Genomic DNA, 27,812 nt, shown 5'->3' with positions numbered 1-27,812 from the left:
TTTAGCGTTCGCGCTTTTCCATTTTAAAGAGGAATAATTTTTTTGACCTCTAGGAACGCTTCTAAACGCAAACGCCCGCAAACGCAGCTAAACGCCTGCTAAACGCAGGTACAAACGCGACCGAACGGACGTTTCAAACGTCCTAAAAATTCCAGCATTCAAAGGGACTTTTAACAACGTCCCGTGTACATGGAGCCTTATGTGATTTTGATGCGACTTTGGATGAGTGCAACTTGTGCAGAAATTTTCTAATTAAATCCAAATTTTCTGAACAATTAGGATTCGAATTAGTGGAAAAATGATTGACCAAATTTAATTCTGTGTAAAGAATAGCTGGTTGTTAAGGACAGGAAGTCGACCGCCGCATCCTTAACAACCGATGATTCATCAGCTGTCAGTAAGTTTCCCCACTAACAGCTGAATGTAAAAAAAAGAATGCTGGCAATTTAAAAAAACACCACCCTTGTGACATCATCGACTGATGGCATGCTGGGTCTATGACATTACCAGGGGGTGGTGCCACCAGGAAATATCACCAGGTGGCCCCACCCCTTAGGTATTTAGGAGCTGTCATACGGCGGAGCAGGCAGCCTGCGGGAGCGATTAGAGCCAGAAGTTTTTTGTCTTTTTTTGGGTAGGAGGTTCAGTGGTGCAGCAGTGCGGGGGCGGCATAATTGATAAAAAATCTTCTTTATGGGACATTTTTTTTATTTTCTAATAAAGAACTTGTCAAAAACTGTTGTGTTGTGTTTACTCACTTTTTCACATTTTTGGTAAATGGGTAAGGGTACTATGCACCCCATTCTCATTCACATAAGGGGAGGGCTGGGATCTGGGGGCCCCCTTGTTAAAGAGGGCTTCCAGATTTCAATAAGCCCCATGCCCGCAGACCCACAACCACTGCCAGGGTTGTGGGGAAGAGGCCCTTGTCCCCCCTGTCCCAAAGCACCCCCCCATGTTGAGGGCATGTGGCCTGGTACAGGATGGAAGCACTCACTCGTCCCTCCCTTTTCTTACCTGTGGGGCTGCATGCTTGGATAAGGGTCTGGTAGGAATTTTTGGGGAACCCCACGCCACTTTTTTAATTAATTAATTTATTTTTTTGGCATGGGGTTTCCCTTTAAATCCATACCAGACCCAATAGGCCTGGTATGCATGGGGGGGGGGGGGCTGGTATGCATGGGGGGGGGAGGGACAACCCACAGCTATTTTTATTTTTTATTGCTGCAATTCATTTTTTACATTCAGCTGTCAGTGGGGAAACTCACTGAGAGCTGATAAGTCATTGGTTGTTAAGGATGTAGCGACGGGTTCCCAGCCCGCTCCTTAACTACCAACTATTCTTTCAACAGAATTCCAATCATTCTGAAAATGTGGAATTCGTTAGAAAATAAAGAAACCTAACACATTTTTAATTTCTGCACAAGTTGTACTCATCCTAAGTCACATCAAAATCGCATCTATATGATGCTGGTGCAAATTTCATGCGACTTTTGAGGGTTTACATTGAGGACTATGAACCTTAAGTCACATGAAAGTCGGAAAAATATAGTGCAGGAACTACTTTGAACATTGTGTGCGACTTGTTATGCGACTTTGGAGTCCAAAGTCTCATGACAAGTTGCACAAGTGTGAATGGGGCATAAGAGAGCAGAAATCACAGTGTTTCTGATAACCATCTGTTAAAAAAACAGTATAAACAAAAACAAAGAATGCAGACCAAGAAATGTCATGTATATATACACAATATGTGCAAAAGTGCATGGCCATGTAAAAACTCAATTTGCTATAACTAAAAGTGCATAAAGGCATATATCTACCATCCAGGTGTACGTGTCTGTGCAGTCCACAAACAGACTAAAATGTCCTGCAAACTCCTGCACATGTGCTTAATGCACAAGCATATTAAGGTTGTAAATACACAATAGGGATATTTGCCAGCTAATCACAGATCGACGAGAAGTGTCCAAACAAATTTTTATTGACGCATGATTACATAACAGAACAGGCAATGCAACATTTCTGAGTTACGCAGGACCCTGTCGTCAGGCTTGTGATGAGGGGGTCCTGCATTACCTGTTCTACCTGTTCTGTGATGTGATCATGCTTCAATAAAAAATTGTTTGGACGCTACTTGTCACTCCGTGGTGTGCTGGCAAATATCCTCATTGTGGCTTTCTGATCTAGTTTCCAACTTGTGGTTGCTGCAGCACACAAATCTTCTAGAGCTTTAGCCAGGAACGTGTGCGATGGGAATATGGAATATTACTTGTAAATGCATTGTCACTTTTCTAATGAGAGAAGATGTTATTAACCACTTGCCGACCGCCGCATTACATATACTGCGGCGGTCAGCCTCCCCTGGGCAAAGTGACGTATGGGTACGTCACTCTCCCGCGAGCCAATAGGGGCCCCCGCTCGTTCACTGCCATCCCAGCGTGAGTGACCGGCGGCTCCGATGTCTGCCGGTCACTCGCGATCTCCCGCTGGAGAGGGAGAAAGGTAGGTGGCTAATGTAAACAAAGCCTCCTGTCATTCTCCCTGGTGTAACTGCAGAGATCATACGATCCTGCTATGTAGGATCGTATGTCTCTGTGGTTACTTCAAAAGCCACGCCCCTTTACAGTTAGAAGCATGCCCCTAGGGACACACTTAACCCCTGGATGTCTAATAAAGTTAACCCCTTCCCTGCCAGTGTCATTTTTACAGTAACAGTGCATATGTATAGCACTGATTACTGTAGTAATGTCACTGGTACCCCCAAAAGTGTCAAAAATGTTAGTCAAGGGTCCGATCTGTCCTCCGCAAAGTCACAGTCCCGCAAAAAAAATCTCAGGTCACCGCCATTACTAGTTAAAAAAAAAAACAATAAAAATGACATACAGTAAATCTTTCCCTTAGTTAGTAAACGCAATAACTTTTGTGCAAACCAATCAAAATACGCTTATTGCAATTTTTTTCACCAAAAATATGTAGCAGAAAACAAATTGGCCTAAAATGTTAAAAAATTTTGATTTTTACATTTTTTTGGGGGGAATTTCATATAAAAAAATTTTAAAAATATAGTTATTTTTTGTTTATAGTGCAAAAAGTAAAAATCACACAGGTGATCAAATACCACCAAAAGAAAGCTCTGTTTGTGGGGAAAAAAAGGATGTCAATTTCATTTGGGTACAATCACGCAATTGTCCATTAAAGTCACGCAGTGCCGAATCACAAAATAGGCCCTGGTCTTTGAGCAGCCAAATCCTCCGGGCCTTAAGTGGTTAATTAAAGTGCTAGAAATGTCCAAGCAAAGGGACAACTTTGACAACAAGATTGCTGGTGTGCTGGCATTGTCACAATACAGTTTTCAGAAATTACATTTAAGTTGACAATAATCTTGATTATTATGTTATGTCCTTTTCTTAATGTACGTTAAAGTAGTGTTTACTAGTGTTGAGCGAACACGGACTGTATTATTCGTGTTCGTACCGAATAATTGGATTTTTTGTACCCGAACACGGACACGGACACTTTACTGTATGTTCGGGTAAAAATCCGTGTTCGGTCGTTTTATTTCCGGGTTTTGCATGCTTTGGCGCTCTTTTCATGGCGGGCTTTCAACAGCCAATCAACAATCGTTTAACTGGTGTGCCTTAAGCCATCCCAGCCATGCCTGCAAATGTCTCAGTAGCTGTGATTGGCCGTCTGAAGCATGTGACCAAGTCTTTATAAGTTCGAGGCAGCCGCAGCGGCGTCATTATGCTGCTTAGATTCAGGGACAGAGCACACATCAACGTGCTGGCTGCTGATTAGGGAAAGATAGGCAGGAAAAAACCATTTGTGTCCGGATAGAATTGAGGGACAGGTCGGAGTGTTTAGGCAGGGCGAGTTGTAGGCATTTTAGGGATAGAGTCTGCTGAATTATAGGGTCAGTGTCTTCTACAAACTACAATCGATATTGCTGTGTGGGGGGTGGGGTGAATCTGCACTCAATCCTGATCTACGATCTCTTCTCAATCCTGTTAGGGACAGAGTCTGCTGAATTTTAGGGAAACTGTGTTCTACAAACTACAATCGATATTGCTGTGTGGTGTGGGATTGGAGATAGGCAGGTGTCAGTGATCCACATCCATTTTTCTGTGTGTGAGCTGCAGTGAACACAATCTTTTTGGGCTGCAGTGAACACAATCTTTTTGGGCTGCAGTGAACACAATCTTTTTGGGCTGCAGTGAACACAATCTTTTTGGGGTGCAGTGAACAAAATCTTTTTGGGGTGCAGTGAACACAATCCTTTTTGGTGTGCAGTGAACACAATCTTTGTGGGGTGCAGTGAACAAAATCCTTTGTGGGGTGCAGTGAACACAATCTTTTTGGGGTGCAGTGAACAAAATCCTTTTTGGGGTGCAGTGAACAACATCCTTTTTGGGGTGCAGTGAACACAATCTTTTTGGGGTGCAGTGAACAAAATCCTTTGTGGGGTGCAGTGAACACAATCTTTTTGGGGTGCAGTGAACACAATCTTTTTGGGGTGGAGTGAACAACATCCTTTTTGGGGTGCAGTGAACAAAATCCTTTTTGGGGTGCAGTGAACAAAATCATTTTTGGGGTGCAGTGAACACAATCTTTTTGGGGTGCAGTGAACACAATCTTTGTGGGGTGCAGTGAACACAATCTTTTTGGGGTGGAGTGAACAACATCCTTTTTGGGGTGCAGTGAACAACATCCTTTTTGGGGTGCAGTGAACACAATCTTTGTGGGGTACAGTGAACAGAATCTTTGTGGGGTGCAGTGAACACAATCTTTGGGGGGTACAGTGAACACAATCTTTTTGGGGTGCAGTGAACACAATCTTTGTGGGGTGCAGTGAACACAATCTTTTTGGGGTGGAGTGAACAAAATCATTTTTGGGGTGCAGTGAACAACATCCTTTTTGGGGTGCAGTGATCAAAATCCTTTTTGGGGTGCAGTGAACACAATCTTTTTGGGGTGCAGTGAACAAAATCCTTTGTGGGGTGCAGTGAACAGAATCTTTGTGGGGTGCAGTGAACACAATCTTTGGGGGGGTACAGTGAACACAATCTTTTTGGGGTGCAGTGAACACAATCTTTGTGGGGTACAGTGAACAGAATCTTTGTGGGGTGCAGTGAACACAATCTTTGGGGGGTACAGTGAACACAATCTTTTTGGGGTGCAGTGAACACAATCTTTGGGGGGTACAGTGAACACAATCTTTTTGGGGTGCAGTGAACACAATCTTTGTGGGGTGCAGTGAACACAATCTTTGGGGGGGTACAGTGAACACAATCTTTTTGGGGTGCAGTGAACAACATCCTTTTAGGGTGCAGTGAACACAATCTTTGTGGGGTGCAGTGAACAACATCCTTTTAGGGTGCAGTGAACACAATCTTTGTGGGGTACAGTGAACAGAATCTTTGTGGGGTGCAGTGAACACAATCTTTTTGGGGTGGAGTGAACAACATCCTTTTTGGGGTGCAGTGAACAAAATCCTTTTTGGGGTGCAGTGAACAAAATCATTTTTGGGGTGCAGTGAACACAATCTTTTTGGGGTGCAGTGAACACAATCTTTGTGGGGTGCAGTGAACACAATCTTTTTGGGGTGGAGTGAACAACATCCTTTTTGGGGTGCAGTGAACAACATCCTTTTTGGGGTGCAGTGAACACAATCTTTGTGGGGTACAGTGAACAGAATCTTTGTGGGGTGCAGTGAACACAATCTTTGGGGGGTACAGTGAACACAATCTTTTTGGGGTGCAGTGAACACAATCTTTGTGGGGTGCAGTGAACACAATCTTTTTGGGGTGGAGTGAACAAAATCATTTTTGGGGTGCAGTGAACAACATCCTTTTTGGGGTGCAGTGATCAAAATCCTTTTTGGGGTGCAGTGAACACAATCTTTTTGGGGTGCAGTGAACAAAATCCTTTGTGGGGTGCAGTGAACAGAATCTTTGTGGGGTGCAGTGAACACAATCTTTGGGGGGGTACAGTGAACACAATCTTTTTGGGGTGCAGTGAACACAATCTTTGTGGGGTACAGTGAACAGAATCTTTGTGGGGTGCAGTGAACACAATCTTTGGGGGGTACAGTGAACACAATCTTTTTGGGGTGCAGTGAACACAATCTTTGGGGGGTACAGTGAACACAATCTTTTTGGGGTGCAGTGAACACAATCTTTGTGGGGTGCAGTGAACACAATCTTTGGGGGGGTACAGTGAACACAATCTTTTTGGGGTGCAGTGAACAACATCCTTTTAGGGTGCAGTGAACACAATCTTTGTGGGGTGCAGTGAACAACATCCTTTTAGGGTGCAGTGAACACAATCTTTGTGGGGTACAGTGAACAGAATCTTTGTGGGGTGCAGTGAACACAATCTTTGGGGGGTACAGTGAACACAATCTTTGTGAGGTGCAGTGAACACAATCTTTGTGGGGTGCAGTGAACACAATCATTGTGGGGTGCAGTGAACTCAATCTTTGTGGGGTACAGTGAACACAATCTCATACTTCTGAAGATTTGAGGGTGCTGCCTGTTCCATACTCCCCCTACTCCTCATCTAGCCTTTTAGGGGTACAAACAATAGTAATTGGGGCCTAGTGTGGTTGTGTACGTGTGATATACATACACTTTTTTTGGATCATATTTTCTATTCCGCTATTTAATCAAAAACCTTTGGGGATCAGTTAAATTGGGGGATAGTCTGTGTTGGTACGTGTGAGAGAGATCCACCTTTCCAAGTTTTTGGGGTTCATCTCATACTTCTGAAGATTTGAGGGTGCTGCCTGTTCCATACCCCCCCTACTCCTCATCTAGCCTTTTAGGGGTACAAACAATAGTAATTGGGGCCTAGTGTGGTTGTGTACGTGTGATATACATACACTTTTTTTGGATCATATTTTCTATTCCGCTATTTAATCAAAAACCTTTGGGGATCAGTTAAATTGGGGGATAGTCTGTGTTGGTACGTGTGAGAGAGATCCACCTTTCCAAGTTGTTGGGGTTCATCTCATACTTCTGAAGGTTTGAGGGTGCTGCCTGTTCCATACTCCCCCTACTCCTCATCTAGCCTTTTAGGGGTACAAACAATAGTAATTGGGGCCCAGTGTGGTTGTGTACGTGTGATATACATACACTTTTTTTGGATCATATTTTCTATTCCGCTATTTAATCAAAAACCTTTGGGGATCAGTTAAATTGGGGGATAGTCTGTGTTGGTACGTGTGAGAGAGATCCACCTTTCCAAGTTGTTGGGGTTCATCTCATACTTCTGAAGGTTTGAGGGTGCTGCCTGTTCCATACTCCCCCTACTCCTCATCTAGCCTTTTAGGGGTACAAACAATAGTAATTGGGGCCTAGTGTGGTTGTGTACGTGTGATATACATACACTTTTTTGGGATCATATTTTCTATTCCGCTATTTAATCAAAAACCTTTGGGGATCAGTTAAATTGGGGGATAGTCTGTGTTGGTACGTGTGAGAGAGATCCACCTTTCCAAGTTGTTGGGGTTCATCTCATACTTCTGAAGGTTTGAGGGTGCTGCCTGTTCCATACTCCCCCCTACTCCTAGCCTTTTAGGGGTACAAACAATAGTAATTGGGGCCTAGTGTGGTTGTGTACGTGTGATATACATACACTTTTTTGGGATCATATTTTCTATTCCGCTATTTAATCAAAAACCTTTGGGGATCAGTTAAATTGGGGGATAGTCTGTGTTGGTACGTGTGAGAGAGATCCACCTTTCCAAGTTGTTGGGGTTCATCTCATACTTCTGAAGGTTTGAGGGTGCTGCCTGTTCCATACTCCCCCTACTCCTAGCCTTTTAGGGGTACAAACAATAGTAATTGGGGCCTAGTGTGGTTGTGTACGTGTGATATACATACACTTTTTTGGGATCATATTTTCTATTCCGCTATTTAATCAAAAACCTTTGGGGATCAGTTAAATTGGGGGATAGTCTGTGTTGGTACGTGTGAGAGAGATCCACCTTTCCAAGTTGTTGGGGTTCATCTCATACTTCTGAAGGTTTGAGGGTGCTGCCTGTTCCATACTCCCCCCTACTCCTAGCCTTTTAGGGGTACAAACAATAGTAATTGGGGCCTAGTGTGGTTGTGTACGTGTGATATACATACACTTTTTTGGGATCATATTTTCTATTCCGCTATTTAATCAAAAACCTTTGGGGATCAGTTAAATTGGGGGATAGTCTGTGTTGGTACGTGTGAGAGAGATCCACCTTTCCAAGTTGTTGGGGTTCATCTCATACTTCTGAAGGTTTGAGGGTGCTGCCTGTTCCATACTCCCCCTACTCCTAGCCTTTTAGGGGTACAAACAATAGTAATTGGGGCCTAGTGTGGTTGTGTACGTGTGATATACATACACTTTTTTGGGATCATATTTTCTATTCCGCTATTTAATCAAAAACCTTTGGGGATCAGTTAAATTGGGGGATAGTCTGTGTTGGTACGTGTGAGAGAGATCCACCTTTCCAAGTTGTTGGGGTTCATCTCATACTTCTGAAGGTTTGAGGGTGCTGCCTGTTCCATACTCCCCCTACTCCTAGCCTTTTAGGGGTACAAACAATAGTAATTGGGGCCTAGTGTGGTTGTGTACGTGTGATATACATACACTTTTTTGGGATCATATTTTCTATTCCGCTATTTAATCAAAAACCTTTGGGGATCAGTTAAATTGGGGGATAGTCTGTGTTGGTACGTGTGAGAGAGATCCACCTTTCCAAGTTGTTGGGGTTCATCTCATACTTCTGAAGGTTTGAGGGTGCTGCCTGTTCCATACTCCCCCTACTCCTAGCCTTTTAGGGGTACAAACAATAGTAATTGGGGCCTAGTGTGGTTGTGTACGTGTGATATACATACACTTTTTTGGGATCATATTTTCTATTCCGCTATTTAATCAAAAACCTTTGGGGATCAGTTAAATTGGGGGATAGTCTGTGTTGGTACGTGTGAGAGAGATCCACCTTTCCAAGTTGTTGGGGTTCATCTCATACTTCTGAAGGTTTGAGGGTGCTGCCTGTTCCATACTCCCCCTACTCCTAGCCTTTTAGGGGTACAAACAATAGTAATTGGGGCCTAGTGTGGTTGTGTACGTGTGATATACATACACTTTTTTGGGATCATATTTTCTATTCCGCTATTTAATCAAAAACCTTTGGGGATCAGTTAAATTGGGGGATAGTCTGTGTTGGTACGTGTGAGAGAGATCCACCTTTCCAAGTTGTTGGGGTTCATCTCATACTTCTGAAGGTTTGAGGGTGCTGCCTGTTCCATACTCCCCCTACTCCTAGCCTTTTAGGGGTACAAACAATAGTAATTGGGGCCTAGTGTGGTTGTGTACGTGTGATATACATACACTTTTTTGGGATCATATTTTCTATTCCGCTATTTAATCAAAAACCTTTGGGGATCAGTTAAATTGGGGGATAGTCTGTGTTGGTACGTGTGAGAGAGATCCACCTTTCCAAGTTGTTGGGGTTCATCTCATACTTCTGAAGGTTTGAGGGTGCTGCCTGTTCCATACTCCCCCTACTCCTAGCCTTTTAGGGGTACAAACAATAGTAATTGGGGCCTAGTGTGGTTGTGTACGTGTGATATACATACACTTTTTTGGGATCATATTTTCTATTCCGCTATTTAATCAAAAACCTTTGGGGATCAGTTAAATTGGGGGATAGTCTGTGTTGGTACGTGTGAGAGAGATCCACCTTTCCAAGTTGTTGGGGTTCATCTCATACTTCTGAAGGTTTGAGGGTGCTGCCTGTTCCATACTCCCCCTACTCCTAGCCTTTTAGGGGTACAAACAATAGTAATTGGGGCCTAGTGTGGTTGTGTACGTGTGATATACATACACTTTTTTGGGATCATATTTTCTATTCCGCTATTTAATCAAAAACCTTTGGGGATCAGTTAAATTGGGGGATAGTCTGTGTTGGTACGTGTGAGAGAGATCCACCTTTCCAAGTTGTTGGGGTTCATCTCATACTTCTGAAGGTTTGAGGGTGCTGCCTGTTCCATACTCCCCCTACTCCTAGCCTTTTAGGGGTACAAACAATAGTAATTGGGGCCTAGTGTGGTTGTGTACGTGTGATATACATACACTTTTTTGGGATCATATTTTCTATTCCGCTATTTAATCAAAAACCTTTGGGGATCAGTTAAATTGGGGGATAGTCTGTGTTGGTACGTGTGAGAGAGATCCACCTTTCCAAGTTGTTGGGGTTCATCTCATACTTCTGAAGGTTTGAGGGTGCTGCCTGTTCCATACTCCCCCTACTCCTAGCCTTTTAGGGGTACAAACAATAGTAATTGGGGCCTAGTGTGGTTGTGTACGTGTGATATACATACACTTTTTTTGGATCATATTTTCTATTCCGCTATTTAATCAAAAACCTTTGGGGATCAGTTAAATTGGGGGATAGTCTGTGTTGGTACGTGTGAGAGAGATCCACCTTTCCAAGTTGTTGGGGTTCATCTCATACTTCTGAAGGTTTGAGGGTGCTGCCTGTTCCATACTCCCCCTACTCCTAGCCTTTTAGGGGTACAAACAATAGTAATTGGGGCCTAGTGTGGTTGTGTACGTGTGATATACATACACTTTTTTGGGATCATATTTTCTATTCCGCTATTTAATCAAAAACCTTTGGGGATCAGTTAAATTGGGGGATAGTCTGTGTTGGTACGTGTGAGAGATATCCACCTTTCCAAGTTGTTGGGGTTCATCTCATACTTCTGAAGGTTTGAGGGTGCTGCCTGTTCCATACCCCCCCTACTCCTCATCTAGCCTTTTAGGGGTACAAACAATAGTAATTGGGGCCTAGTGTGGTTGTGTACGTGTGATATACATACACTTTTTTTGGATCATATTTTCTATTCCGCTATTTAATCAAAAACCTTTGGGGATCAGTTAAATTGGGGGATAGTCTGTGTCGGTACGTGTGAGAGAGATCCACCTTTCCAAGTTGTTGGGGTTCATCTCATACTTCTGAAGGTTTGAGGGTGCTGCCTGTTCCATACTCCCCCTACTCCTCATCTAGCCTTTTAGGGGTACAAACAATAGTAATTGGGGCCTAGTGTGGTTGTGTACGTGCGAGATACATACACTTTTTTTGATCATATTTCCTATTCCGCTATTCAATAAAAACCTTTGAGGATCAATTGAATTGCGGGATAGTCTGTGTCGGTACGTGTGAGAGAGATCCACCTTTCCAAGTTGTTGGGGTTCATCTCATACTTCTGAAGGTTTGAGGGTGCTGCCTGTTCCATACTCCCCCTACTCCTCATCTAGCCTTTTAGGGGTACAAACAATAGTAATTGGGGCCCAGTGTGGTTGTGTACGTGTGATATACATACACTTTTTTGGGATCATATTTTCTATTCCGCTATTTAATCAAAAACCTTTGGGGATCAGTTAAATTGGGGGATAGTCTGTGTCGGTACGTGTGAGAGAGATCCACCTTTCCAAGTTGTTGGGGTTCATCTCATACTTCTGAAGGTTTGAGGGTGCTGCCTGTTCCATACCCCCCCTACTCCTCATCTAGCCTTTTAGGGGTACAAACAATAGTAATTGGGGCCTAGTGTGGTTGTGTACGTGCGAGATACATACACTTTTTTTGATCATATTTCCTATTCCGCTATTCAATAAAAACCTTTGAGGATCAATTGAATTGCGGGATAGTCTGTGTCGGTACGTGTGAGAGAGATCCACCTTTCCAAGTTGTTGGGGTTCATCTCATACTTCTGAAGGTTTGAGGGTGCTGCCTGTTCCATACTCCCCCTACTCCTCATCTAGCCTTTTAGGGGTACAAACAATAGTAATTGGGGCCCAGTGTGGTTGTGTACCTGTGATATACATACACTTTTTTTGGATCATATTTTCTATTCCGCTATTTAATTTAACTGGGCCTCCATGCGAGACCTGTGTGCCTTGTTGCGCTGTTTTGAGTACTCCACCAACATGGCCAGTGGCAATGACGCCGTTCTCAGCTTAACTATCCCACTTCTATGCCTCCTTGAAAAAACAATTCGGGCGATGATGGAAGAGGATGTGGCACAGGATGAGGAGGAGGATGAAGAGGTAACATTTCCAAGGCTTTCAGGGCAGTCATTCGCAAGGGGCTCCGAGGGTGGGTTCCTGCACACGCAAACGCCAGGGACGCAATTGTCCAGCAGGGGCACAGTTCTGGAGGATGAGGAGGATGAGGAGGAGGAGGAGCTGGAGGAGGAGATGGAACCATGTTCACAGCAGGGTGGCACCCAGGCCAGCTCATGGCCATCACTGGTGCGTGGCTGGGGGGATACAGAGGACACGGACGATACACCTCCCACAGAGGACAGCCTTTCGTTGCCTCTGGGCAGCCTGGCACACATGAGCGATTACATGCTGCAGTGTCTCCACAACGACCGCCGAGTTGCCCACATTCTAACTTGTGCTGATTACTGGGTGGCCACGCTGCTGGATCCCCGTTACAAGGACAACGTACCGTCCTTAATTCACTCACTGGAGCGCGATCGCAAGATGCGCGAGTACAAGCGCACGCTGGTAGACGCCATGCTGCTGGCATTCCCATCTGACAGCGGGGCCACAGTGGAAGCACAAGGCAGAGGAGGAGGAGGAGGAGGTCGCCAACGCAACCAGGGCACCGCCAGCACCTCAGAAGGCAGGGTTAGCATGGCCGAAATGTGGAAAAGCTTTGTCAGCACGCCACAACAAACAGCAGCACCAGCAGCTCAGATGGAACGTCTTAGCAGGAGGCAGCATTTTACCAACATGGTGGAGCAGTATGTGTGCACACGCCTACATGTAGTGAATGACGGGTCTGCCCCCTTCAACTTCTGGGTCTCCAAATTGGGCACATGGCTTGAGCTTGCCCTTTACGCCTTGGAGGTGCTGGCGTGCCCTGCAGCCAGTGTATTATCTGAACGGGTATTTAGCACGGCTGGGGGCGTTATAACAGACAAGCGCAGCCGCCTGTCCAGAGACAATGTGGACAAGCTCACGTTCATTAAAATGAACCAGGCATGGATCCCACGGGACTTTTCCGTACCTTATGCAGAATAGCAATGGATACCGACCTTACCCACCCATTGTTCCATTTTTGCTCTTTCTCACTCTTTTGGGGTGTACCCTCATTTAAAATTTTTGAAAAGAAGCAGTGTTGGCTACCTCGTCCTCCTCCTCAGGGCCAGATTAATGTAGGGGCTATTGGAGCTGCAGCTCCAGGCCCCTACCTTTTATATAGGCCCCGGGTTGGCCATATTCACTGTTACCGCTCTTCTGTCACTTGTAAACACAGAAGTCTGGCTTCTATGCTCGCTTCCCCAGGCAGCACCCTCAGAACCTCCCCACACAGCGTGAAGGCCGGACAAGGAGGGACAGTTGGCGATGCATGGATGTGTTTATGGGCTTCAGAGACAGCATCCCATGTTGAATTAGGCATGCATGGCTGCACCCTTCCTCCTCTGGGTGCATGGCAAGGCACGGCCCTTAAGGCCCTTCAAAATCCTCAGCACCAAGCCCATGATGCTGTTAATCCGGCCCTGGTCCTCCTCCACCGCCGCTTCCACCTACACCGCCCATAGGTGTGCGCAGCCTATTGCATTAAGGTGTGCACCCCAAAGTTGAAATACACATGCATGTGTTTGCCAGCAGGGAGAGTAATGTATCGGGGCCATGTACCTGTAGGCAAGGAGAAATAGAGCAGAGCAGGTCCCAGGGAGATCTTTCCCATCTCCTCACTGGCAATGCTATGTGCCCTAGGTGATTAGGGTGTGCCCAGGCACACCCAGCACACCCTGTGCGCACGCCTATGTCACCGCCACATCCACCACCACCTCAACCTCCCTCCTACTCCATATGGGCCTCGTCCTTCAGAGATGAAGAAGAACATTGTTTTATTTTTCTGTTTTTTTTTTGTTGTTTTAAGTTATTTCCCTATCCACATTTGTTTGCAGAGCACTTGCCATGCTCTTAATTACGTTTTGCTGCCATTTGCAGCACTCTAGCCCTTTCCTTTGGTGTTTTAGAGCCATTTTAGTGCCTTAAAGTTCGGGTCCCCATTGACTTCAATGGGGTTCGGTGTCCGGGAAAAGTTCGGTAAAAGTCCGGGACACGGACCCGGACTTTTTTTTAAAGTTCGGCCGAACCCGTCGAACACGGACATCTAGGTGTTCGCTCAACCCTAGTGTTTACACATCTTGCTGCTTTAAACAAACCTATGAAACGGTAGTGTTTACAGCTAAATGTATTTGTATTGTTTGCAATGGCTAATTTTTTTCAGATCCAGCAAAAGCAAGGTTTATTCTGGTCCCAGCCCAAGTATTTATGGAACTTTTTTTTTTATCCTTCTTGACATTAACCCTGACAATTTCTTGGACTCAGAATTTTATGTAAAAACTGTTAACCCTGTGTGCTACTCGGGGTAGCTGTTTTTTTACATAATGTCCCAAGCTTTAAAAACACTCTGGGTTAACATTAAGGAGGATGGGAATCCTTAGAATAGCAAGTGGTGGAGGATTGGTGGACATCTGTTCACCAATGCTCTAACTTTTTGTGAACCCAGAAGGGCTCTGCTCTCAGCAGTTCTGTGTTCACTGCTGTCAGATTATGTCCAGCAGTGTCAAGAAATATAAACAACTAGAGTACTGCCTTTACTCAATATGTTTGCAAGCAGTGCAAGGGAGACATCAAGGGTCCAATTGTTAATGCTTCCAATAAGAGGACCTACCACTGCTGATTGTGATATAACAAAGGGGCTTGTCAACTCCCTTTAAAAATATTATAGTAAAGGGAAACATAAAAATAAAAAAATAAAAATTTTAAAAAATATAACATTTAAAATGACCCCTCCCATACACACACGCACGCGCTTATCCACACGTAGGATGTTCATACGCAAACAGCACTAATGTTACACATATTAGGTATCACTGTCCACATCAGAGTGAGAGCTTTGCTGGGGGGTTTTTTCACCTTCCTCTGGATCAACTGCGGGTATAGGATTGTGTATATGGGATTGTATGGTTGGGTTTTCAATACTGTTTTTTTTTTTTTTTGGTTGAACCAGATGGACTTGTGTCTTTTTTCAACCTGACTAAAGCCCCGTACACACGTACAGATTGTTGGCCAACTGATCGGCCAACTTTTGTCCAGTGTTGTTTGTTGGTTGAAATGTGCTCTAGACTTGCACTGGACTTTTGTTGGCCAACACAAACCAACTTCAGAAGTGATGCCATGTTCTGGTTGACTTTCCGTGTGTTTTTCCTTCTCTGAGCATGCCCAGTCTTGCTCATCTGATTTTTGTCTGCCGAAATCTGTACTGACTGAGGAACAATCGGCCGTTCTTTGTTGGCCAACAAAAATTTTATAGCATGCACACCAGTTTTTTTTCGGCCGAAAATTCGCAGTTGGTTGTCGGAAGCATCATACTAACAAGCCTACAATCGGCAGATCGGACATTGGCCAACAATTTGCGGCCAACAATCTGTGCGTGTGTACGGGGCTTTACTATGTAACTATGTAACTATGAATAATTTTTAGGCTAATATTTTTAGTTAACTCTAAAATGATGAGTTAAAAAGCTTTATAAAGCATCGCCTATTTGATAATTGTAGTGCTATACTATTTCACAGGTGCATGTAATTCTATAGCTTGACATTTTTGGTACCTCTTTAAACCAAAGTGTCGCTCAAATATCCAGCAACATTTAGCAAATAAAAAAAATTGAAACTTCTACCTTTTTTTTTCTAGTGTTTCTGCTTTTAGAAAATATACAGTTTTTCAGGGTTTTACGTAACTTTTGGGCCTAAAACATTCATTTTACATGCAGTTTAGATACCCATTTTGAGTTAACTTTTTTAAATAGTTTTTCGTGAGGAAAACATAACATTAAAGAAGTTAATGGTGCATCGAAATTAAATAGTAGACCTATACGATTCAAAACATGTTTTTTTTTTCTTTAAATATAATTCAGTCTAGAACCTTCTGTAAGATATAAAAACCTAAAAATGTAGATTTACATAATTGGTTATGCTATCCTGAATAACCATACATTTCCCCAGCTTCCATACATTAACAAAGCTGAATTATATTATTTGACAAAAAAAAAATGATGATTGGAAACATTCAGCTTTATAAAATGCTTAACTGTTCAAAGCGCATATTTTCAGTAATAATTACACTGCATTCCTTCCTTTCCAACCAACTGTTGCATAAAACAATAATACTTTCATTTAACATAACAATACACCATCTTGTGGTTACAGGAAAGCAATGCAAGTATGCAAACAGCTGAGCTGCTAAAATTTGCCAAATGAATTTATTTATAAAGTATAAGGGTGTACTACTTTTTTTAAATGCTCTCTTACGTCTTTAAATAATGTTTACTTGGAAAAGGCTGTAAAACTGTAATTTTTTTCCCACATTACTCCTCCATAAATCTTAAGGAAGCAACTATATTCTATTTTTGAATTTTCAATGTATATCGGCTAAAATAAATCTTCTCAACATTAAAGTTATACATTTTTAAAGAGCTAAAAAAATTACTCTTGAAGTACAAAGGATGGGTAAGAAAACAGCTATCTATATGATTTTCTGCTGTATTAACAGAAATCAAACACAATCAAGTACAGAGCTGTCCATAATCAGAATAAAGATAGCAGCCTATAGGAAAAGCAATACATTATCACAGACCTGTGTTAAACTGCACATTAATTGTGCTACGCTGTGAACAAAAGTCACATGTGTTATTCTACTCCAAGGCAATATTACCTTATTGCATATACATAGATTTATACAGATACATAGACTATTGAAGAGTGGGCAAAACTTTAATATTTCAAGACTTAAACAGTAAAGATTGGATTTTATAAAAGTGGTGACTTTATGCATTGTGAATTTGGAGCTGTAGACCTTGATGGGAAAAAAAAGAAGTTTTGGCACCAGTAGTTTTGGATGACAAGTATAGTTTTGCAGAGGCTGTTTTTATTGTTAGAGATTAAGCTAAGGCTAGGGTTTAGGGGGTTAAATGGCAACATTTTAGGGTAAGTGTAAATGTTTAATGTTAATTTAAATTTTAGTCCACCTACCGTACTTTACCTAAATACAGGGATTTTCTGATCAGAAAAATTCCCAACATTCCCTGGCAATGTGGAAGTATGCCAACGGACTCTTGCCTTTATAGAGTTGTTGTTAAAGTTACAGGATCGCTTTAAAGATTTATTTTCAGGGATAGGCTGACAATCACATTTAAATTTTGGTGCTATGGTAAGTACTAAGCGTAAATTTTATGGATTAGATTACATTTAAGGGGTTTGTGTAAGGGTTAAATGTCAGTTCCACTTTCAGAATTAGGTTACTGTGAGGGTTCAGAGATAGGTAGGGTAATTGTTTTTAAAAATGGAATTCTTTTGCAAAGAATTACTGGGGCCAGGTTTTTGACACTGCAAATCAATTGGTAATATTATATTTGCTCAGCCTAAATCTCACTTAAGGTATTGAACAAAAAAAAGAATTGCATATCCTAAGTCCTTAATTTTGGTCTCAAACAAAAGATGTTTGAAGTGTAAGACTATTTCAATATCTAAAATGTGGTTTGCATTATTATTACATGAAATAAAATTTGTATCTAAAATCCCACTTCAGCTGAATATAATTACATTCAAGTAATCAGTGTTACTGTTTGGTCAAAATATCATTCATCTTTTCTGTGTAGTGGTGTATTCTGGAGATATGTGTAGCCGCATCAAAGAATTTCTTCCTCATAAATTTCTTTATCAAAGCTTCTGAAGTCTCCTGGAACTTCATGCATGTACAGGCATCCATGGTGCCCAGTAAGGAGATTGTCTACATCATGCATTTCACATTTACAATGCTCAGAACTCAGTATTAACATAGAGGGTTTTTTTTTAAGACATAAGCAGAATCACACAGTGATCAAGGCCAGGTTCTTCATTACAGAACACAAAACATGTTATGTTTTTATATATTTCAGTGACTTTAACTGATATAGCTAATGGATAAATGTAAAATATTTAAAATAAAATGTACTGCAAGAAGTGCTTTAAGGTGGGAGTAAACTCCCATCCCATCTCTGTGTTTTACCTATAGGTTAGCCAATGGGTTTCTCAACATTTTTCCAGTCATGGCAAACCTTTAAAATTTTTAACAATCTCGAGGCACCCTTTATAATTATGGATGATCTCGAGGCAACACATTCTAAAATGTATAAAACTAAACTAATAGTTTTACATATTGCAGCAGCATCTACACACACAGAACATCCAACATTAGAGGTGATTTATTGTTTTAAAGCAAATACACTTTTGCACACTTGCACTGACTAGTGTTCCAGCATTTCTTCTTCCTCATCTTCTCTCCCTCACACAGCTAATGTGACCCTAGCCACTGGCAGAGCAGGGGGAGGTGCTAAACAAGGATATCATGCATGTGCCCGGTGTCCTCCTAATTAATCGATGACATCAGGAGTTGTTAGGTTGCTGCCCAAGGTTGTAATCTTGCACATTGAAAACCTATGGCTTTGTGTAATAGAAAGAAATCTTGATCCCCCGCTGGTTGGTACACAGTTTTTGGAAAATTTGGCGCAATTTTTAGGCATTTTGTCAAGGCACCCCTGGGAAACCCAGAAGGCAACCCTGGGCTGCCTAGGTACCCTGGTTGGAAAAGGCTGGGTTAGTCTATAATAAGGCTTACCTATAGGTATTTTAAATATCTCCTAATGTGCACCGGTTAGGAGATATTTACTGTACATGCAGCCGGTCACATCCTTGGTGCATGCGCTCTGAAGAAACGGAGTCCTGTGCCGTAAACAGTGGCTCCCGCCAGTCACACGACTGGAGTCCATGAACCCAGAAGCATCAGTGACAGCTTGGCGCTGGAAGGGCTTCATTTTAAGCTAATTTTGACATAATATGCTAGCATACTAGCACATTATGGCTTTACCTTTCAGGGTACAAAAATAAAACACCCAGCAGTTTACTACCGCTTTAATAATGACCTGCAGTATAGGTTTTACAGTCTACACCCTTTCTGCACACCCTTGGTTACAGTTCTGATAGTATATATATATATATTTTTCAGTTTTACTAAATTTGTAAGCCTTATAGGACCCATTCACACTTTTCTGCTTTAATGCAGAAAACCCATGCACCCCAAGTAGAAATCCTATTCTTTCCTATGTGGCTGGTTCACATCTATGTGCTGCAGTTCATTGTATTTTGAAGAGAAATTATACGGGCCATTTCACACCAGTGCATGTATGTTACCACACAAACTGCAATGCACATGAAGCAGAGTGAGTCCAGCCTAATGGTAGGTGTGAGTGCCAAGACAGCATGTTTTCTAATAGATATTAAACTAGGAATACAGCATCTGGTTCTTGCATATAGTACCACTGATGGGCCTCCTTTTTCATAGCACCCAGTCTGATCCTGAAATCATATTCAGCTAGGCGTGGATAACATATTTTACCTATTGGTAGTGCAGGAAAAATATACAATAAATACATAGATTCTTTCCTGAAATAGAGAAATTGTACAGCAGAGAGGCTGAAACCTCATATTTAAACAAAGAGGACACTAAGGTCTATAGTAGAGGGGCAAAATGTGGTACTCTAGGAGGGTGATCTACCCACTGGAGTTTCTCAGAATAAAAAATAAGCTTTCATCAAGCCTGGAGCATTTACTTAAAACAACAAGATTTTGCCTTTAAATATAATTTTTCAAATAAAACTTCTTACAAGTCCTCCTTAATCAGACCCCCCTGACTCCGCATGTCTTCTGGGTTGCTTACAGTTTCTGTCTCCTGCACTTGCTCAGGGTGAATATGGCAGGAGAGGAAGGGGTTCTGTCCTGCCAAGAAAAGCAATGAGGGAAGTGGAGGGATGTGTGTTAAAGCGTTGCTTGCAGCAACACATATAGGGGCACCGTTGTTCTCCAGCTCCTAAGAGGAAGATGGGATAAGGAGATACAGGGTAAAGATGTGTATATGTAGAGCTGCTGGTGGGGATGTGAGAGTATGTAGGACTCTGGGGGGTTGGATACTGTATGTATTGCAGAAATATGACTATACGTAGGTCTGCAAACGTGAGTTTATGTAGTGTTCTGGGAAGAGGGAATTGAAAGTATAGCTATGGTTTGGGGGGTACATTTCAACACATGGTACTGAAGTTGTGACTTGTTGGATGGATTACCTACCCAACAGTCCCAATATGGTTCTAGTCCAGCAGAGACAGAGTGGCAGTAAGAAGGTGTGTTGGGGTAAGCACTCCAACTGACAAAGCTTCAGGTTTAATTTGCTATCAATAAAACCAACAATTTCATCCCACTGACACCAATGATAGGGCATATGTTATCTCCCTATACCAGGCTTATTTTATTTCACTAACATCAACAACTGGGGCTTATGTTATCCCACTGACACTAACCATGAGGTTCATTGCAATATCCCATTGACACCAACAATATGCACCTATTTGATCAAACAGAATACCAGTCAGGCTTATTTTTCTACTACACACCATAATTTGGATTATTCTTACTTTTATTTCTCTTTACTCAGGCCCTATTTTATCTAAAATATAGGAAAGAAAAGTGTAAAGGGGGAACAGTACAAGCCAACCCTATAAGAACTCTCCCACTTTATTGACCACACCCACTTTTTTGCCCCTGCATGCACAAGCCTAGCAGATGGCGTGCTTACCATGCCACATTTTTTCTACATTTTTTAGTGAGACTGCATTACTAAAGGAATCAAGAAAGTTCACAGAATAAATTGTTTGAAGATTCATTTCATTTAACCAATCATGTAAAAAGAAGATCCCAGTATTTTAAACAAATGATAGGATCATTGACATTATTATTCATTCAGAGCATGATATGAACAAATCATTTAATTTATTAAATCATCCTCATTGAGTCCATTTTATTTATTTCCAAATGTTGGCAACTGTGCTACTATTTAACATTACAAAGTGAGTCCAGATAAAAGTGACTATCTGCTATTAGATTACGGTGTTTTTTCTTGAATGCCAACTTACCTTTTCTAGCTGAGCATTTTTTTTTGACTTGTATAAAAACTCTCCCACTGCAACGAATACTGAAAGGACCAGTCCAGCAGCCAGAACAATAAAAATTCCTCCAATATTCTGTACTCCTAGGGCACTGGCTTCTTTACTTTCTTCTTCAGGGCACCCATTGCCCCTCCACCATTTTTCTTTCATCATATGCAGAATTCCTTCCTCTTGAAGCTGAAGAATGGCTATGGTTATTTTATCTCTATACGGGGAACCTGCAAAAATGAAAATACACCATTATTTTTGTATTGTACTCATTGCAGTGACTCTTAAATAACATTTAATATATACAATTTAGATAATAGAAATTCATTATCAATTTTTGTTATTTCTGTTTCAGTCAATTCTTGATATTGGATTCTAACGCAGAATACTTCAGTGTATAAGCTTCAAATATAAGGCCTTGTTCACTCAAGGAGATTACATCTGTGCCTTGTGCGCCCTGCATGGGGATGCATAGGTGTTTCATGCATCTCCAAGCTGGAAATCTCATTGTTGTTTATTGAGACACAGCAGCTGCACAGACACAGCTGCTGCTCCCAATATGACATCTGTATGGATGTGCGGGTGCAGGTACACGGCCTCAAACCCACCCAGGGTGAGTTCAGGGACACGCACCAGTACCCGCACCCACAGGTATGTGATTTTAGAATAAAGTGGCTGTGTCCATGTAGCCACTGTACTCTTAAGTCAACAATGGGACTCCCAACACGGAATGCACAGGTGTTGCTGGTAAAACATGGCCCTGAACATGACACAGGTGTAATCATCCCATGTTAATGAGGCCTAAAGTGACAGTGCAGCTTTCTATACTATCCACGACAAAGAAGCAAAGGTAGGGTAATGCTAGCAAGAGAGGTTGAAGCTTTTGCTTTGACTTCAGTTCCCTAATAAATTATTATCTGATATGTTTTTTTTTTTCTCAAGAGTTCATATAAATATTAGTAGCTTATTTCCAATGCAGTTTTTATGCAATTATCTTTTTCCCCAAATCTACATTAAAGCAGACGGAAAATAGCTTATTATACATACAATACATGAGAAGAATAACAAATGGCTATATTATATTTCTGGATGCTAAGAAGGATTCTCAGGATGCTGCCACGAGCCAGATATGTGTCTTTGCACTACTTGTCAAAATCAAAGTATTTACCTGTATATTAAGAGAATAGTTTAGTTTAATTCATATACCAATATACTATACTGCTTATTTCACATTTAAAGTTAATCAGAAATGTATTTATTTTGAAATTATTGCTAATACAACATAATATCCTGCACAGTGTGGGCTGAAACGCTCTCACAGATAAGTATACATTATAAAAAAGGAAATCCTGTAGGAGACTTCTATGGAAACTATGCTACTTAGTTAACCAAAAGGAAAACATTTGACACAAGAAATATTACTAATTGCTACTCATGAAATGTCTTACAGCCCTGTATTAAAAAAAAAGAATGTGTAGATGTGTGAAAGGTATATGTTGTTATGTGGAAACAAGCAAAAGAAAACTCTAGGTTTTCTTTCTCCAAATGAACTTGTTATGACTAACCAATGCATCTGTCATTCATAAATTTACTGGACTTTGGATGTCTTGAGCTTTACATGCGTGAGTTTGCAGGTATTAATAAGAGGTATATCATATGTTAATTACCTTGTTTGCTTAAATATAACCTTGCAACATAACAATCCAGTACTCTCTTGTTGCTGTTTAAGTGCTATGTAATGTATATACATTCTATAAACTTGCATACCATTTTTACTGCACAAGACAGTGGCCTGTGATGTTCTACAAAAAAGCTGTTGCTTTCTGTTCACATCTAAATTTCAGTAAATCAGAAGGATTTAAAAAAAATATTATTTTGCATTTTTTTTTTTTACTTAGGTTTTACTCTTTTGTGTGTCACTTTGGAAAGAGTTCCCATCTTTTCCTTTCCTCACAGAGGAGAGATCCCGAATCAGGACCCTGAGCATACACTGCTGGGGTTGCTACGGAGACCTGAAGAAGGAGGCCACGCCTCCGAAACGCGTTGTCCGTAGCAACCCCAGCAGTGTATGCTCAGGGTGGATGAAAGCATAAATTGCTATGCTTTCAACCATAAATTAGTTGAAAGCATAAATGTGTATAGCATCCTCCTGAAGAAGTGGTTACACCACGAAACATGTCGAGGTTTACGCATTTTTGAAGTTTGAGAATCCATCACAGGATTGCCAAAACTCATACTGTGTTTGTAAACATTGTTCAGAGTACATGTAAACACTGATCATGTCCACACCATTGTCATGTAATTTTAAATTATGTTTTTTGAAATAAAAATTCTAGATTTTACTGTTGTTTATTGTTGAATACGGTACCCTGAAAGTCCCACACATATTTCCCTTTCTTCTTCCCCTTTTTTTGTTGTTGTTTCCCCCCCATTGACCATCTGGGAGGTTGGTCTTGGGTATTCCCTAACCCCACAAACTCTTATCTGGGGATTCTTACACACTGCTGATTTCTGGAATCTGTTACCTTTTAGAAATATGTGAAATGTAGAAAATCCGCTCTTAGGATAATTTTAGATTTAATATTTGATATTGGCTGCAGCCTACCTTTATACTATATTCCCTAAAAATATAGTGAGATTGAAGGAAAAAAAGGAAGGTGTATGGCGCTGCCAAAATGTGCTGATGGTTCCGTATGTCCAACAAAGATGCTAAATGTATATACGATATCAATCACCACTATAAATAATAAATTAATAAAGTGTCAGGTGCATCATGTGCGTGTCACAAATAGATATGTGCAATAATATAGGGGATCCAACTCTGTGAAGAATAAATATTTGTGCTAAAACCGTGAAGAAAAAATGTATACAAAATAAGTGTAAATTGGTATATATATAAAATTGATAAGAAGAGATAAATAAAGTGTATGAAATGTAAAAAAATATAAATGAATATATAAAAACAGTTGGATTCACTTAAATAAGCTGTGAATATCTACAACCTTATAATTATACAGTACAAAGCATCAGGTATGGCATAATTAAAGTGGACGATGGATGTATAAATATTATGGCAGCAATAGTCCAAGTATAAATAAGTCCGTAATAACTAAGAAACCTAAAAAGGAGGATAGTCCCACAATGGTAAAAAAACTTTTCCTAAAATAAGGGGCAAAAGTGACTTGAGTGCAGGTGCTCTAATGATGAATATTTGGAGGTGCTCAGGTATTTGGTGACCATTCAGTGCTCCCCGCACCCCTTGGACCGCACTCACCAAAGCTATGTACCCCTGCAGGGGTATCAGGCCTTGGATCTATAATCCTGGGTCTCCTCCACTGGCCGTCAAAGTGATTAGGTGATCCAAATATCTGCCCGAATCTTGCAAACCAGGCTCCTTGGTATTAGGGTCCAGAGTTTGTTCTTTCATGCTAATACCCTCTTTTCGTTTGTGAGTACCTATTTTTTAATTTCTAATAAAGCATTTTAAAAGCGGTACTACTCTATGTGAGCCTTCTTCCCCCATATATCAGTACACCTCTGGACCCTAATACCAAGGAGCCTGGTTTGCAAGATTCGGGCAGATATTTGGATCACCTAATCACTTTGACGGCCAGTGGAGGAGACCCAGGATTATAGATCCAAGGCCTGATACCCCTGCAGGGGTACATAGCTCTGGTGAGTGCGGTCCAAGGGGTGCGGGGAGCACTGAATGGTCACCAAATACCTGAGCACCTCCAAATATTCATCATTAGAGCACCTGCACTCAAGTCACTTTTGCCCCTTATTTTAGGAAAAGTTTTTTTACCATTGTGGGACTATCCTCCTTTTTAGGTTTCTTAGTTATTACGGACTTATTTATACTTGGACTATTGCTGCCATAATATTTATACATCCATCGTCCACTTTAATTATGCCATACCTGATGCTTTGTACTGTATAATTATAAGGTTGTAGATATTCACAGCTTATTTAAGTGGATCCAACTGTTTTTATATATTCATTTATATTTTTTTACATTTCATACACTTTATTTATCTCTTCTTATCAATTTTATATATATACCAATTTACACTTATTTTGTATACATTTTTTCTTCACGGTTTTAGCACAAATATTTATTCTTCACAGAGTTGGATCCCCTATATTATTGCACATATCTATTTGTGACACGCACATGATGCACCTGACACTTTATTAATTTATTATTTATAGTGGTGATTGATATCGTATAAACATTTAGCATCTTTGTTGGACATACGGAACCATCAGCACATTTTGGCAGCGCCATACACCTTCCTTTTAGAAATATGTGCCATGTGTATACATGCATGGAAATACCCCACCCATGTGCATACATTCTGCTGGGTCTTTGTGAATTCCAATGCCTAGCAGTATTATGTTTGTACATGTAAAAAAAAAAAATGACATGACACATGGCACCTCAGCAATTCTCCTGGGATGTGTGATGAAAACATCTCAGGAGGCACTTGGGATGCCTATATCATTCTCGGAATGAGTGATTGCTGGCTGAAACACTAAAAAGATAGTAAACTTGCAAAAGTGAAGAAACATTCTCGAACTGTAAAAGGCATGGGGGACAAAGAGGGAAAGACATATTTTTAAGAGTAAAAGCCCACTTTAATATATATATATGCATATTACATATTTTGTATTTTAACTTAGGGAATAAACTAGCCTATTGTGCAGCATGTAAAACATGTAGACCAAATTCTATTTTACAAAGCCAACATTCTTGAAAGTGCTGATTACCAATTTCCAAAGCAAGTGACAAACAGAATACATATTTTATTAACAATAAATAAAAGCAAACAAAAATTCAAGATACAATTTTCTTGTATGCTGTGAATTACAAGCTGTACAGATATGAAAATGTTCCTGAATAAACAGGAAATTGCTGTAGTTTAGCTGGCCAAGATGCCTGGTAGCATGAGTCAACAGTCAGTAAAAGCCTGCAGCACACATATTATGTGTCTGGACATATGGTAGAAGTAAAAACTTCCAAGTTGTTTTTAGACTTCGTTTTTCTAGAAAGTAAACAGCAAAATATGGAGTTTTATGTCTTATGAGAATATTTTATTTTAGTTTAATAACCTTCCACACTGAAAACTTTCTAAATGTTTCAGACAGACTATGGAGAGATTTGAACATACAGTAAATGACTCTTCATCATGTTCATATTTTAGTCAATAAAGACATTGAAGTAAATCATTTTGACATAACACCAGTAGGCTAGAAAGACACAAGTGGCATACCTTATTGCTCTCACATAATTTTTCACTATTAAACTAAGGAGACATTAGAGTTATAATAATTGCTGCTAGGGTTATAGAAAAAATATTTCTATTTAACTCCATCAAAATCTTAAAGTGACTGTAAACCTTGTAAAACAACCCATTCAGTTTAAAATAAAAATTAAAGGTAAAACATTTTTGTATAGATATAAAAAAACATTTTAAATACCTTTTTTCCCCTTTTTTTTATAAGTGATCACATACCCTCTGTTCTGAGCTGCATAAAAGCTGGGGGGAGAAAAAGCAGCAGCTTCCCAATGAATGGCTGTGCAGGGGGGCGTGTCAGGACAAGTCTGTTCATTGAAGGAGAGCAGCTTGAGTTCCAAGCATAGCTAGGGAACTGACCGCTATGTGCTCTCCTGCTTAGTGTGGTCAGTTTTTAATAGGGAAGCAGAAGAACTGGCAGGAACACCAGAGATTTCACATAAAGGAAGCAATACAAAGAGAACAGGATACTTTCTCTTACAAGAACATGGTACAGCATGCATATATAAGGAACATAAAGTGTTGTTGTAACAAACGCTTTAATGCATTAGGAAAATTAATAAGTAACTAATAACAGTATACTCTTAGCAATGGTACCTTAGAATAAGACCTAAATTGCAATGGTGCATAACATAAAGAGTGGCACCGCTAGGATCGGGCACTACTAGGTCTGAGACACTAACTCGGGTATTGCTTTGTGTCTCACCTGCATCTTCCATCCGCAAGTTATCACACCATACATTTTGGTATTTAGTGGAGAACTGTTGTATCACGTGATATGCATGTGACCTGCCAGGCAGTTCAGCGTTTGATATTGGCTTGGAAACTTTTTGGAAATTGGCTTTCTGACAGAATAGCTGGTCTATTGGTGGAATATAAAAATGGACTATGTGACATACAGTATCTCACAAAAGTGAGTACACCCCTCACATTTTTGTAAATCGGTTATTATATCTTTTCATGTGACAACACTGAAGAAATTACACTTTGCTACAATGTAAAGTAGTGAGTGTACAGCTTATATAACAGTGTAAATTTGCTGTCCCCTCAAAATAACTCAACACACAGCCATTAATGTCTAAACCACTGGGGACAAAAGTGAGTACACCCCTAAGTGGAAATGTTCAAATTGGGCCCAAAGTGACAATATTTTGTGTGCCCACCATTATTTTCCAGCACTGCTTTAACCCTCTTGGGCATAGAGTTCATCAGAGCTTCACAGGTTGCCACTGGAGTCCTCTTCCACTAATCCATGATGACATCACGGAGCTGGTCGATATTAGAGACCTTGCACTCCTCTACCTTCTGTTTTGAGGATGCCCCACAGATGCTCAATAGGGTTTAGGTCTGGAGACATGCTTGGCCAGTCCATCAACTTTACCCTCAGCTTCTTTAACAAGGCAGTGTTCATCTTGGAGATGTGT

General features: G+C 41.0%; 1 protein-coding gene across 1 annotated transcript in view; it reads right to left on the bottom strand.

Moving 5' to 3' along the window:
* Positions 1–27,812, bottom strand: part of GRIK2 (glutamate ionotropic receptor kainate type subunit 2) — a 994,545-nt gene that overhangs the window by 20,994 nt on the left and 945,739 nt on the right. Inside the window, exon 15 of the mRNA XM_082249558.1 lies at positions 21,071–21,321. Coding sequence (XP_082105684.1) covers positions 21,071–21,321 — 251 coding nt within the window. The remainder of the gene's footprint in view (positions 1–21,070; positions 21,322–27,812) is intronic.

This window comes from Pelophylax lessonae (genome assembly GCF_965119305.1).
Source record: "Pelophylax lessonae genome assembly, chromosome: 3".
Taxonomy (NCBI): Eukaryota; Metazoa; Chordata; class Amphibia; order Anura; family Ranidae; genus Pelophylax; species Pelophylax lessonae.
This window is presented reverse-complemented; position numbering and strand designations above follow the sequence as displayed.